At 41.7% G+C, this 13,550-nt stretch overlaps 1 protein-coding gene across 1 annotated transcript in view; it reads left to right on the plus strand.

Annotated features, from left to right (window-relative positions):
* The first annotated feature begins 9,222 nt into the window (after positions 1 to 9,222).
* Positions 9,223 to 13,550, plus strand: part of RP1 (RP1 axonemal microtubule associated) — a 141,814-nt gene continuing 137,486 nt past the window's right edge. Inside the window, exons 1-3 of the mRNA XM_064170616.1 lie at positions 9,223 to 9,451; positions 10,514 to 10,691; positions 12,429 to 12,560. Of these exons, the coding sequence (XP_064026686.1) occupies positions 9,386 to 9,451; positions 10,514 to 10,691; positions 12,429 to 12,560 (376 nt within the window). The 5' untranslated portion in view covers positions 9,223 to 9,385. The remainder of the gene's footprint in view (positions 9,452 to 10,513; positions 10,692 to 12,428; positions 12,561 to 13,550) is intronic.

Raw genomic sequence — 13,550 nt, forward strand, 5'->3', positions numbered from 1 at the left:
TAATAAAGTGATGCAGCCTTTTGGGTTCTGAGGCCCTAGAAAACTGCAACTGTGGCATTAGATTTTTGCTGGTTTGGTTAACATTCAGAACATTCATGACTCCTGTTGCTTGTTACAGTTTTGATCTTACCACTTATGGTGAGGCTATTCTTGGATTTATATAATTCCCTTCTCAGCTTTGTGTAGTTTTCAAATCAGAATCAGAATTAATAAGGTTGGAAAAGACCTTCAAGATCATCGAGTCCAACCCATCACCTAAAAACCTTCTAATTAACTAAACCATGACACTAAGGGCCTCACCCAGCCTCTTTCTAAACACTTCCAGGGATGGCAACTCCACCACCTCTGAGACCAGCCCAGTGATGCTGCAGAACAGAGACGCACTTCTGTCCATTCAAATTTCAGTTCTATTTGCATTCCACACAGTGACAATCGGGGATGAAAAGCAGAGACTTAACACCAAAGCAAGCCTGGACATTACTTTGCTTAATATTGAATAGGATTTGTAATATTTCATACTCTAAGTGTTCTTGACAGAGATGTATTTGGACTCTACAGGCACATTCACAGCTAGATGCTATTGTGGCTGTAATAGTGTTTGTGCTATGAAAGGTTGTCATCTTTCATTGTCAGTGACTGTCTATGAAGTGCATGTGACAACAGGAGAACTGTGGAATGCTGGAACTGAGGCTGATGTCTATATCTGTATCTATGGAGAAAGAGGTGATACAGGATCAAGACAGCTGCTCAGGTCACAGAAACCCAAGAAGTTCTTGAAAGGACAAGTGAGTGAAACACAGAGCATTTTCTGGTGTCATTGGGTGGCTTTTCTCTCCTGGGTTGGTGGTTATGTCAGGCAAAGTGCAATTAGAAATGAGAAAATCACTGTTTTCTAATGTTTCTCCCACACTCCTCGTTAAGCCACACCAATGCTTTTGGAAGGCAAGTTTTTCATTTACAAGCTGGGTACTTTTTAATCCTTCTAGAAAATTAATTTAAGTGAAGAGAAAGTGAAAGTTTACATTTGCTATCTGCATTTCTAATGTTGAAATCTGCTGTAGTTTGTAATTTGTAGTTGTTTAGCCAATTAAGCTTTCATCAGGTTTCTCTTTTCTGCCTCTGGGTGGAACTGCTGCCATTAGCAAAGTGATCAGGCTTATGCAGTGGTTTGCTCTCACAGGAGCACCAGCTGATATTTCAAAGGATGGTCTGAATGGAAGAGTTCCTTGGGTTTCTGGATCTTTGGGGTGCCACAGCAGAGAAATGCTCTGCTTTTTAGATTCTGCTGCCATTTTGCTTGATTCCAGGTGGATACCTTTGCTGTGGAAGCTGTGCACCTGGGACATTTGGGCAAGATTGTTATAGGACACAATGGCCTCGGACCAGGTCAGAAGTCTCTCTGTATAGTGACTGAGTACTGCTTGCAAGGTTTCAGCCTGTGCTTTGAAATCCAATCTGCATTTCTGTAACTGAGTGTATGAAAACCTGTTAGCAGTGTAAGACAAAGGCTTCTAATGAACCTGCTCGAGTGACACAGTTGCCTTATTGTATCAGCACAACTTTCAGATCTTTTCTGTTCGCTTTCACTCTACTCTCAACTGCCTTGATAAGGTCACCATCTGCTACTGTTCTGTCATATTTGAGCAATCCCCATGGAAAAAAAAACCTAAAGAGGAGGAGTGTCTGTGTGATTAGACATTGAATATGGCTTCTGCAGCCTCCATCACAGATAAAATGGGCTACTACAATTTCAGGTTGATTAGCATTATCAGTTGCATTGTGAAGGAGCAGTTGGGGACTTTGGCTGCACTATCCTGTCATTAGGCACCCAATTAAAGGTAAAACTCAATTTGCTTGCAGTCACCAGACCTCCTTTCAAAAATTCTTCAGCCCTATTACTGCAAAACATGGCAATGTCTTTTGAGCCATGGTAAGCTGCTATCTAATCTCACTGATGTTTTGATTGGTAATAAATGAGTTTCACACAATGATTGTGTTAAATGGGGGGGAAGGAGATGTAAGGGAGGGGGTAATAAATTAATGCAAGATTGTATTTTTCCAAAATTAAGATTGGTTATTAATTTTGATATGCAGGAGTCTCACCCCTCAGACCACTCATTTTAATAACAATCAGTTCTGTTGCAACAGTCATGGAAACATTATACATGGAAACATTATACAAAGGCATAACTAGAGGATCTAGGAATAACTAGCAAAAATATATAACAGTAATATCTACAACTACCTGAAGGGAGGCTGTAGCTAGGTGGGACTGGGCTCTTCTGCCAGGCAACCAGCAACACAACAAGGGGACACAGTCTCAAGCAGTGCCAGGTCTAGGCTGGATGTTAGGAGGAAGTTGTTGGCAGAGAGAGTGATTGGCATTGGAATGGGCTGCCCAGGGAGGTGGTGGAGTCGCCATCCCTGGGGGTGTTCAAGAAAAGGCTGGATGAGGCAAGTGGAGCTGCAAATTGTGCAGCTGCAGTAGAGGAGAGAAAGGCAGGCTTCAATAAATATGTGTCTAATTATTCTGTTTGTTGGTTTTGTTTCATTCTAAGGAAATGGCTGGTTTCTGGATAAAGTTGTGATCAAGGATCCTGTAACTGGTTTGGATTATACTTTTCTTTGTCACAGGTTGGTGAGGTTTTGTTTTGGTTAGATTAAAAAAACAAATAAATAAATAAGTACATCTGTAATCTCTTGCAGTTTTCCTTTTGAAGTATCCTGTCAAGGGAAGTAAGTGATGCCTGAAGTGTGAGCTGAAATTTTCTTGCATCTCTACACTTTGGCCACAACAACTCCAAGCAGTGCTACAGGCTTGGGACAGAGCGGCTGGAGAGCAGCCAGGAAGAAAGGGACATAGAGGTAGTGGTGGACAGTAGGTTGATCATGAGCCAGCAGTGTGCCCAGGTGGCCAAGAGAGCAAATAACATTCTGGCTTGGATTAGGAACCGTGTGGCCAGTAGGACACAACACTGTACTCAACACTGTTTAGGCCAGTGATTGGCATTGGAATGGGCTGCCCAGGGAGGTGGTGGAGTCACTGTTGCTGGAGGTGTTCAAAGACAGCCTGGATGGGACACTTAGTGCCACGGTCTAGTTGACTGGCTAGGGCTAGGTGCTAGATTGGACTGGATGAGCTTGGAGGTCTCTTCCAACCTGCTTGATTCTATGATTCTCTTTGCAGCTCTTTGGGTTGTACCTTCCCCAGATCTCTGATTTATTTGAGCTAATGAAAAAGCAATAAAACATTCTGCCTGGAAACTTTCCATTCTTGTATTTGAACTATTCAGGATGTGCTTTTTTGACACACTCCCCATATCCAACACCCTGGATCTGATGCCAATAGGTCCATTCTTCCATATGCAACACAAGGCTTTTCAGAAGAGCAGGTTGCTGTCTCTCTAGCAGACTTTACTGAAGTTAGTATGGAGATTGACTTTGGGGTTCAGTGACCTCAGGATCAGACTATAACTATCACCAATGCAGCTACCTGACCAGATCTCTCTTCCTCATTTGCCTTGCAGCTTGTCACTGAGCTGCAACCTAATTTGAAGCAACCTTAGCTTCCCTGCCTTTCCCCCTGCAGAGGGTGCTGCTCCGAATCTTCTGTTCTCTGGCTCATTTCTAATTTTATCTGTGCCTGATTAATTCTAAACACCTTACAGAAAAATTATAATTGATAAAAATCAGTGCAAATATTAGGAATGGTGGAGTCCAGTCACGTATGAATCGAGCTGCAGCTTGCCAGTGGCACCTTCATTCTATTTCCTCCTCTCAGTTCTCTGAGTGAATAAATAACTGCCTGAGACAGCTGGGAGTGAGCGATGTGCACACTGAAACTGATTTATGTGTGAGCAAGGGCTTTCTGCCTATCAGATACAGCACCTCTTCTTTGCCTGACCTAATTTTGATTCTGTATTCTACATGAGATGAACTGCTATGAAGAGATCTATAATGCTAGCTTCATACATAATTTAGGGAGAGTTCAGATCCATTTCAGGCAGAAAAATGCAGGCTATGTGCTAGTTATTGTTAGAGCCCGATGCTGTGCTTGCTGCTCTTGCCCCCACAGAGTGTGAATCCTTTTGACTCAAATGGAGTTAGACTTAACTTATGTAAGGAGATGTGGAGCAGGTACAATGGCATTGTAAAAGTAGAGTTCAGACAAGGTAAAATTGTTGCCTGTGTTGGATTTTTCTCCCTGTATAGGGATTTTCAGGGCATGGAACAATTTGCATCCTGCTGTAGCCTTCTTGAAGGCTGGAAGAGCAAATATTAGGAACACTGCACCTTTGGATATTGATCTGGGATCAATATGAATTCTCTGTTTTTGTAATGATTGGCTTAGGCTCTTGTACCTCATTCCAGGATATAATTTATTTATAAGTTTCATCAACAACTAACACACAAAATTTTGGTCAAAATCAATCTCTTTTGACTTAAGTTGGATTTTTGTATTGCTGTTTGTCAGCCTTGAGACTGTAATAAAGAGAACAGGAAATCCCAGCATGCATGTGCCATGTTTATGGGTCTGTGGGAGCTGACAGTCAGGGTTGTTTTACTGAAGTGGTCTCTGATTTTCAGGTGGTTGGACCAGGGGCAGGATGATGGCAATATTGCCAGAGAACTGACTGTGACAGATGCCAGCACATTTCCAGGAAGTAAGTGGAAATTCACAGGGAGGAGAACCCTGCCTCACCACAACTGTGACAAATGCAGTGAGGATGCTCTGTAAATTGCTGACACGTTTTTTATCTGTGCAGGACAAGAGCTGGAACTCAAGAGAAGGGAAGCTGTAAGAATGTACCTTTTTTAATTCAAACCATTCAAATGATGCTTCAAGTGAAATCAGGTCAATTGTTCTCATGTATCTCTAATTCCTGTGCCTCATTTTCTCCTGTCTTTTCTGCTTGCTTACAAAACCAGTGGGCTGCTGAAAAGTGGAAATTTCAGGAAGGTAACACACTTCAGTTCTACAACAAACTCACCCGTGGCTTCATTTGCCTCAGTCCAGATAGCAGAGTTGATGCTCTTGGTGACAAGAAAAATAAATATGGTAAAGTATTTTTCATGTGGACATATGAATAAAAAAGACAAGAAAGGAGGGCTTTCGAGTTCACTGTAATCTCATACAGTGACTCTTCTAATGAACAGGAATTGAGAATTAGAATTGTTTTCCTTACTTCAAAGATTTACTTGTGTTGATAGCTATAAGAAGCCAAAATTGACATGCTCGCTTGGCATTCAAAGCACAAAAAAGTCTCATGTGGTATCTTGTCTCTGGCTTTCCCATACTGAATAGAAATTTTGTGTCACTTGCAGTTTAATGCTCCTATGGAACTGCCATTTATATGAAATTCATTTTGTTCCATCTTTGTCATTGATTTTAGTGGCATTCTTCCCATTCCTCTTTTGTCAGCTTTCATCCCTCCTGTGTTACTAACACTTAGCTGTTTTGTTAGGCACATATATTTTCTGTCTTTGTAGTGATGGAGCTGCTCAGTCTTTCTGACATCTTCCCAGGGACTTTTTAAACATCTGTTTTGGAGTGGTAGAGCACAACCTTCCAGGACACTCCAAAGAGTGCTTGGAGAGCAGTTCAGTCACTGGTCCTTAGCAGAGGCTGTAAAGACATTTTAGAAACACCAGCAAACTCAAATGGGAGACTACTAATGTAAGACTGAAAGTGGGTGTTCCTCTATAATACTGAAGCTGCTTTTATTAGTTAGCAGTTTTGGTCCCCAGGTTCAAAGCAGCTGAAGACTCAAATGCTGATTAACTCAAATCTATCTACAGCTATAAGACCTGCAAGTATCTGAAATTCCTGAGAGCAGCATGGTACTGTCCTTCCTCCAAGGAGATTCATTTAGGATCACAAACTGTGAATTACTTGGTGACAAACCCAACTAACTTCACATAGGAATTTGGTCTCTAACACATCTTTGCTGCTTTTTAATGCTGTGGCTTCAGTAGCTGGTTTTGATCTGATTCGATATAGACAAATCAGACCATTTAGGCACCTCAAGAGTTCATAATCTTCCAACATGCAGAATTCAAATCTCCCAATTTTCATCTAGATGCACTTTCCTCCCTATAAATGAGGACATTTCTATTTTTTTTTCCTACAGAAGCCTGATATTTTCCTTGCAGTTTTAGTATATTTTAACATGCTAGATGTAAAACTCCTATCATAGAATCAGTTTGGTTGGAAGAGACTTTGAAGATCAAGTCCAACCATTAACTAGCACTGCCAGGTCTACCACTAAACCATGTCCCTAAGCACCACAGCTACAGGTCTACCACTAAGTCATGTCCCTGAGCACCACAGCTACAGGTCTACCACTAAACTGTGTTCCTAAGTACCATACTTACAGGTCTACCACTAAACCATGTCCCTGAGCAGCACACCTACAGGTCTACCACTAAACCATGTCCCTGAGCAGCACACCTACAGGTCTACTAAATGACACTGCCATAGCTTTCATTAGTATTTTGCAGCTATAAGAGGCAAGCAATTTGCAAATTGTCCAGATTAAAAATATTAGAATCCCTGAGCAAGATTTCCTTTACAAACTCTAAGACGGACGAGGTGAAAATGAATTCTCATTTCCCTACCTGAGAGCTTTATGCTCCCTGAATGATCTGTTTTTTACCATTTAAATTCATTGCTGTTGCCCAGTTTATGATGCTGAAGCTCTCAGCCTCTTTTTATGGATTTTTTGTTATTTTTAAAACATGTACACTGATCAAAGGAAATTTGTTCCTTATTAGCTCTCAGGGTTTTTCTTCTCAAGGCAGTGAAGCAGACGAGTCTCTAGGTGCCCTTTCCTGAAGCAGTGAGGGAATTCATTGATCAGAGAGGTCAAACTGTTGAGTTAAACACTTGATTAATTCTTTTCCCTTGAAAATGATAAATAATCGATTGTAATTAAATGCAAATATGAATTAATACACTCTCTTCCTTCTACCATGCTCTTCATTTATCTCTAAGGTCTTTTTGATGTAAATGTCAGAGGGAGAAAGACATATGTACTCAGCAGTCATCAGATGCCACGTCTTGCTCTTGCTCTTGTCAGTGGCCATGTAATTGCCAAGGTAGGAAATGCTGCTTCAGAATTGCACACCATTGTCTTACTAATGCTGTTTCTAGTCTGTCTAATAATTGTCCTTCCAGGAAGATAAAGAACTAAGAATTGCAGAATTGAATGCAGAAAATTGCCAGGGAAAAGACAAATATAGATGCAGGGTTTTGTTTGTTTTCTCACACTTGGCTTTTTGCTAGAATTCTTTAATAGATGGAATGATTTGGCACAGGAATACTGAGCCATTCCAAATAGTAAGTTTTATTGGTTTGTCACATGTTGACAAGCTACCTGGAATGTCCTCATATCTTATTGGCATACCAAAGTGATGCAATGTCCTCCAGGAGGATCTGGACAAACTCAAGAACTGAGCCCCTTTGAACCTCATGAGGTTTAATACGGCCAGCTGCAAGGGTCTGCACCTGGGTTGGGGCAGCTCCCTGTTTCAGGTTGGGAAATGGAAGGATTGAGAGCAGCCATTTCAAACATCCTTTGCCATGTTTGTAGGCTGTGATTCTAACTTTTTGACTGAGCTACTTGGATGTCTTTCATGGTTTCCTCAAATCTGTGTCGTTTTATGATGAACTTTGGAATTCCATAGGCCACAATTTTATCTGCTTGAGTGAGTCCAGCACAGAACCACAAAAGTGATTAAGCCCTGTTTATGAGGAGGGCTTGAGGGAGCTGGGGCTCTTTGGCTTGGAAAGAAGGATGCTAAGGGGTGACTCCATGTTTATGAATATGTAAGGGGTGAGTGCCAGGAGGATGGAGCCAGGCTCCGCTGGGTGATGCCCAGTGACAGGACAAGGGGCAGTGGGTGGAAGTTGAGGCACAGAAGGTTCCATGTGAACCTGAGGAAGAATTTTTTCCCTGTGAGGGTGACAGAGCACTCAAACAGGTGGCCCAGATTTCAAGATCAGTCTGGATGTGTTCCAGTGTGATCTGCTCTGGGTGGTCCTGCTTTGGCAGGGGGGCTGGGCCAGATGATCTTTCGAGGTCCCTTCCAGCCCCTGACATTCTATGATTCTATGATTTCAGAACTTTAGTATCAAGATGGCAAATGCAGAAACTTTAACAACAGAGACACTATTGTGTCACTCTCTGTTCCATGTTTTGCCACAGCTAGTAGCTCATGTAATTTTATTCCTGCTTTGACTTTGTTAGAGCAAAGACAAGGCTTGCTGTGAGCTCCATGTTCACCTTCAACCCAACGGTTGTGCCATTCTTGAGTCTGCCAGGAACCCAGGTCACACTGTTACATTCAATCTTCAAGGCAAAGTCCCTGATGAAACAACAGGATATGCTGGCCTTTCCAAAGAATTTGTTGTACATGTCAAGGTAAGGGGGGCAGAGGGATGCTAAGAAGCTTTCTAAAGTTTCCTGATATAAAGTAGATGGTATCAAATCAAACGTCAGAGGATTGCAACCTGTTCTGGAGTGTCCTTCTCTGGAGGTACTCAAACCTGCCTGGATGCAGTCCTGAGAAACCTGCTCTAGATGAAGCTGCTTTAGCAAAGGGTTTGGGGCTTGATGATCTCCCTATGTGCCTTGATTCTAAAAGGGTGATTCTGTTCCACCAGGTGGAGCTAAGTCACAGCTTGAAAGGTAGGCAGCACTTGGGAAGCTTTTCTTTCTCTCCTGGAGGGAGCAGTGCCTCCATTACAGCTGGTATGTGCAAACAGCATGGGCTGGTACACAGCAAGGATGCTTTTAGTTAACCTTTGAAAAGGAGGAAGCTTGGTGCATGCCCGAAAAGCAGCAAAGAAAATGACTTCATTTGAAAAGAGAACAAATTGATATCATAGAGTGGTTTGGGTTGGAAGAAACCTTAAAGATCATCTAGTCCCAACCCCCATTGCCATGGGCAGGGACACCTTCAACTAGACTTCTCATGCTCTGAGTGTTCTGCTGTACTTAAGAAGCAGGGAAGCTGTGGAGTGGGGAAGGATTTCCACTATCCAGGTCAGTATCTGTGCAGAAAGAAGCAAATATTTGTAGGCTGGAGGTACATTTGAATTACTTGGGACTCATATTTTATACAGAGAAATGCATTAAGTGCTTAAGATAAATCAGTATAAACAACATAAATGTCAAGGTTTAGTGTGCATAAAAGCTGTGCTATTCACAAGTGGTTTCTTGTCTCTGATCTGAAGGGTGTCTTTCACCATGGTGCCATCATTCTACTCAACACAAACTTCTGTCAAGCTCTGGCCCTTAGACCTAATGGGAGCTGCAGTGGAGCAGGTCAGCAGCAGCAGGAGTCATACTGGAAGGTGCATAAAGTCAGCTCTGGAGTTTGTATGTTTGAAAGTGTGAGAAAGCCAAGGATGTATCTGAAGATCAAAGATGATCAGTGTGATGGAATGGTAAGCAGTTCTTGGTTTGTATTTCTCTCTCTAGAGACTTTGAGTAAATGGTCAGTGGTAGCAGAGATTTTTTTTACTTGCTTAGGCAAAACAGTGAACATTTTCTAGATCTGGTCCTTCATTTCTCCAAGGAAAGACAGACAAATATAGCAAGAGAAGCTGTCATGTCTATTTGACATCATTATATTTTCAAGCTATTATAAATGAGGATAGGGTTAACATTTGTTGCTAGGCAGCTGATGACTCTGTCAAGATTCTGTGCTATTAACCTGATTTTTATTGAACAACGACAGTTATCCTGGCCTGACTTTGGAAGATGTTGAAGTGATGTTGACATCCCAGTGCTTGCAGATGGTTTGGTGCTGTCTGAGATGAAGGACCTGATTGATTGACTGATTGATTTTCTTCATCAGGCAACCACATGGAGTTTATTCTTTAAATACATTACCTGTAACCTCTATATTCAGTAAAAAACTAGGCTTGGTGGATGGCTAAAATATTCTGATGTTTGGACCTGTAGTGTTTACCACCTGCTAGAAGTTAAACTATTGTAAATTTACATTTGGGAGCAAAAATGAAAACAAGACATTAGTATTTGCTCATTAAATTTAATGTTTACTAATCTTGTGTCTGTTTGCTGATATGAACTGATCTAATTGTTTTCAATGTGGCAGAGCACAAACATATGAGGGGTTTAAAGTGGTATTGAGTCTAAATTGATGATAAAGCCCACTAATGAAAAAATAAGATGTAAGCTGACTAAGTGGTGACTAAAGTGACTAAATTCCATTGAATGTATCCTGGCCTTTGCCTAAACCCTAACAAATTGGGATGCCTTCCTATGCAGTTTTTCACTTATTCAAATTTCTGTTCTCAAAGGAATAAGCAAGTCTGAGGTGTGTGTGCTTGCATTAATCTAAGAGATTGTGAAAAAGCTAATCTGAAATGTTATTAGATGATAGCAATATTTAAGACTTGAGAAACACCCAACTTGCCTAAGTACAGGAATCCAATTGTTGAATTCACTTCTGTTGAATTGATTTCTGTTTCTCCACTTCCTAGGGCACAGGTGATGAGCACTGTCACTTCAAAATCAAGAAGGACTTGGAAAGTGGATCTGTAAGCCTAGAATCAGTGAGAAATAAAGGGATATATGTTGGTCTCCTGCCAGATGGCCAGACTAAGCCAGTTGTTAACACTGGAGAGAGAAACATATTTTTCTACCCACAGGTCATCAAATGTATGTAAATTCTACGGTTTTCTTCTGTGGTTAGTGTTGCTGAATGACAAATTCAAAGCTTTTGGTTGTGTTTCAGGAATTTTAAAGGTGAAAAGTTAATTTCTTTTGTGTTGCTAATTATTTTTTCTTCATTTCTTTCTTTTTTCACAAAACAATGCAGAAGGATTTAAATTTTTTTTCCTGAACAATTAAACTTATGAAAGTAAACTCAATGCAGGTGGCAAGTTAGAGATGAAGATGACTTCCTGGACTGTTCACAATCAAAGTTATGAAAGTAAACTCAATACAGGTGGCAAATTAGAGATGAAGTTGACTTCCTGGACATGTTCACAATTAAAGTTATGAAAGTAAATTCAATGTAGATGGCAAATTACAAATGAAGTTGACTTCCTGGACCTGTTCACCATCCTGGTCATAGATGTTGGAAGCCTACAAGACACTTTGCTGTTTACCAGAGTCTTTCCTGATTTTATGGGGCTAGTAGCAGAGCTTAGAGAGGGCAATGCTCAGTTTCTTTTTTAATGGTATGAAATCTATTGCACTTTCCATGCTAGTGTATTGATTCTGTCGTTCTTCTGTCCCGTAGTAAGATCTGGGGGCTATTGCTGTCAGAAAGCTCCCTCACTGCGGAGCTGACCTTTTCTAGTTGATGAGGCAGGGCTCAGAAGTTAGCTCTCAGCACACTCTGGATCACCATCACTGGACTGTATGCTTGTCTCTTCCTGAGGAGAACGAATTTGGTAGTTTGCTGAACAGCTAGTAACCAAAAGTAGCTATCTGACTTGGATTATAACTGCAGCAAGCAGTGACATTGCACTACTTGTACTCTCAGCTGGTGGATCCAGTCACAGAGACAAAAAAGATACTTCTCATGAAAATACTGAGCAGAGCTCAGGCTGGAATTGAGAATTTGGTCAGATTTTTGCCAAAGCATAAGCAGAACAGAGTCATCTTGAATGCTTTGTCCAGCAAAGGGGGAGAAATCAAAGCATGCCACCGGTTCTGTGTATATCATCACCACGACCCAGTGAAAGTCACTGTAACAGCAGCCCTAACATTTAGCCCTTTTTTGCCATGAGCATTTCAGTCACTGTGTCCTTGTAGAAACAAGGAAGGTATTTTCTTTTGTTACTGTTTGGAAGAGCAGCGTGTTTCAATGGAAATTCTCAACAGAGCAGGGCTTACTGATGCCTTTAAAATAAACCCTAAATGTTACTTTATTACAGGCTCAGGTTCTCCCAAATCCTTGTTACTCAGATAAAAGATAAAAGGGGCCAAGATTTTTTTTATGAAAGCAACCAAGATTGTCTGTTTGCCACTTCAGATTATTGAAATGGCCTCTAGCAGTTTTCATTTCAGCATTCACACTTAAGAAAGGAAATATCAGGGGGTGGAGGAGCTTCTCTTGAGGAAAAAAAACCCCACAGCAAAACTATGTTTTTACAAGTCACTTTATTCATACATCCATGTAAAATTGTTACTTAGGTTTTCAAAGCAAGAAATGGACTTAGATTGGTATGTCAGAATTTCTCCACTTGTTGTGGCATGCTGCTAACAATAAAAGCTGACAATAGCTGGTGGCTGTGCAATTCACAGAGAAAAGAATGTAGTGTCCACTGTGTTGAACAGTTGTGAGATCTGTTATTAGTGTTTGTCACTGAGCATATGGGAATCTTTTGAGCAAGAGAAAGAAAATGCTTTGTGCCTTGTGACAGAATCTCCATTTCATTGTTTTAGTTGGCCGGGAAGAGCCTATGGGAACATCTGCAGCACCCAATCAAGAGAAGAAAGGCTTTGGAGAATCTCAGCTTCAACAAGCAAAATCCCAGAAGCCAATATCTGAAAATCTTTCAATTTTCCCACCCTCAAGTAAGCAACACTTCACAGGCTAAGCACTATAGAGTGTGTGCAGAGAAGGGCGATGAGGCTGGGGAGAGGTCTGGCAAGCATGACCTATGAGAAGCGGCTGAGGGAACTGAGGTTCTTTAGTCTGGAGAAGTAGAGGGCAATAAGGTTCCCTCTCAGCCTTCTCAAGTACCTAAAAGGAGGTTATAGTGAGGCTGGAGCTGGTTTCTTCCCCCAAATTAGTAATGATAGGACAAGAAGAAGTGGCCTCAAGTTGCGTCAAGGGAAGTTTAGATTGGATGTTGGGAGGAAGTTCTTTCCTGAGTGGGTGGTCACTCAGGCTGCCCAGTGAGGTGGTGGAGTCACCATCCCTGGAGGTGTTTAAAAGGAGAGTGGATGTGGTACTTGAGGCTATAGTCTGGTGATTAAGGATGCTGGGATGAAGGTTGGACTGGATGATCCTGGTGGTCCTTTCCAACCATAGTGATTCGTAGTGATTAGATGTTGTGCTGAGGGATCTGGTTCAGTCAAGGACTTGTCAGTGTGAAACTAATGATTGGACTCAATGAGCTTGAAGGGCTTTTCCAATCTAAGAAATGCTGTGATTCTGTTTAGGCAGGTAGGAATAGAAAAACAACATTCTGGTCACGCTTCTGGAGTGAGAGTCTACCAAATGGGTTTTACTGGAATGAACAACCATTTGCTTCTTTAGCTACTGCTGTTGCATAAAAGGTCAGGACAATGATTTCACCATCTCAAAAACTGTACAGGAATCCTCAGCTTCTTAGTGATGAAAGAAGGTGTGACAAAGGAACTAAACAAACCAGCTGGTGAGGGGTCTGAAGCACAGCCCTGTGAGGAGAGGCTGAGGGAGCTGGGGGTGTGCAGCCTGGAGAAGTGAAGGCTAAGGTGTGACCTCATTGCTGTCTGCAGCTACCTGAAGGGAGGCTGTAGCCAGGTGGGGTTGGGCTCTGCTCCCAGGCAAGCATCAACAGAACAAGAGGACACAGTCTC

This window comes from Pogoniulus pusillus, chromosome 34, assembly GCF_015220805.1.
Source record: "Pogoniulus pusillus isolate bPogPus1 chromosome 34, bPogPus1.pri, whole genome shotgun sequence".
Taxonomy (NCBI): domain Eukaryota; kingdom Metazoa; phylum Chordata; class Aves; order Piciformes; family Lybiidae; genus Pogoniulus; species Pogoniulus pusillus.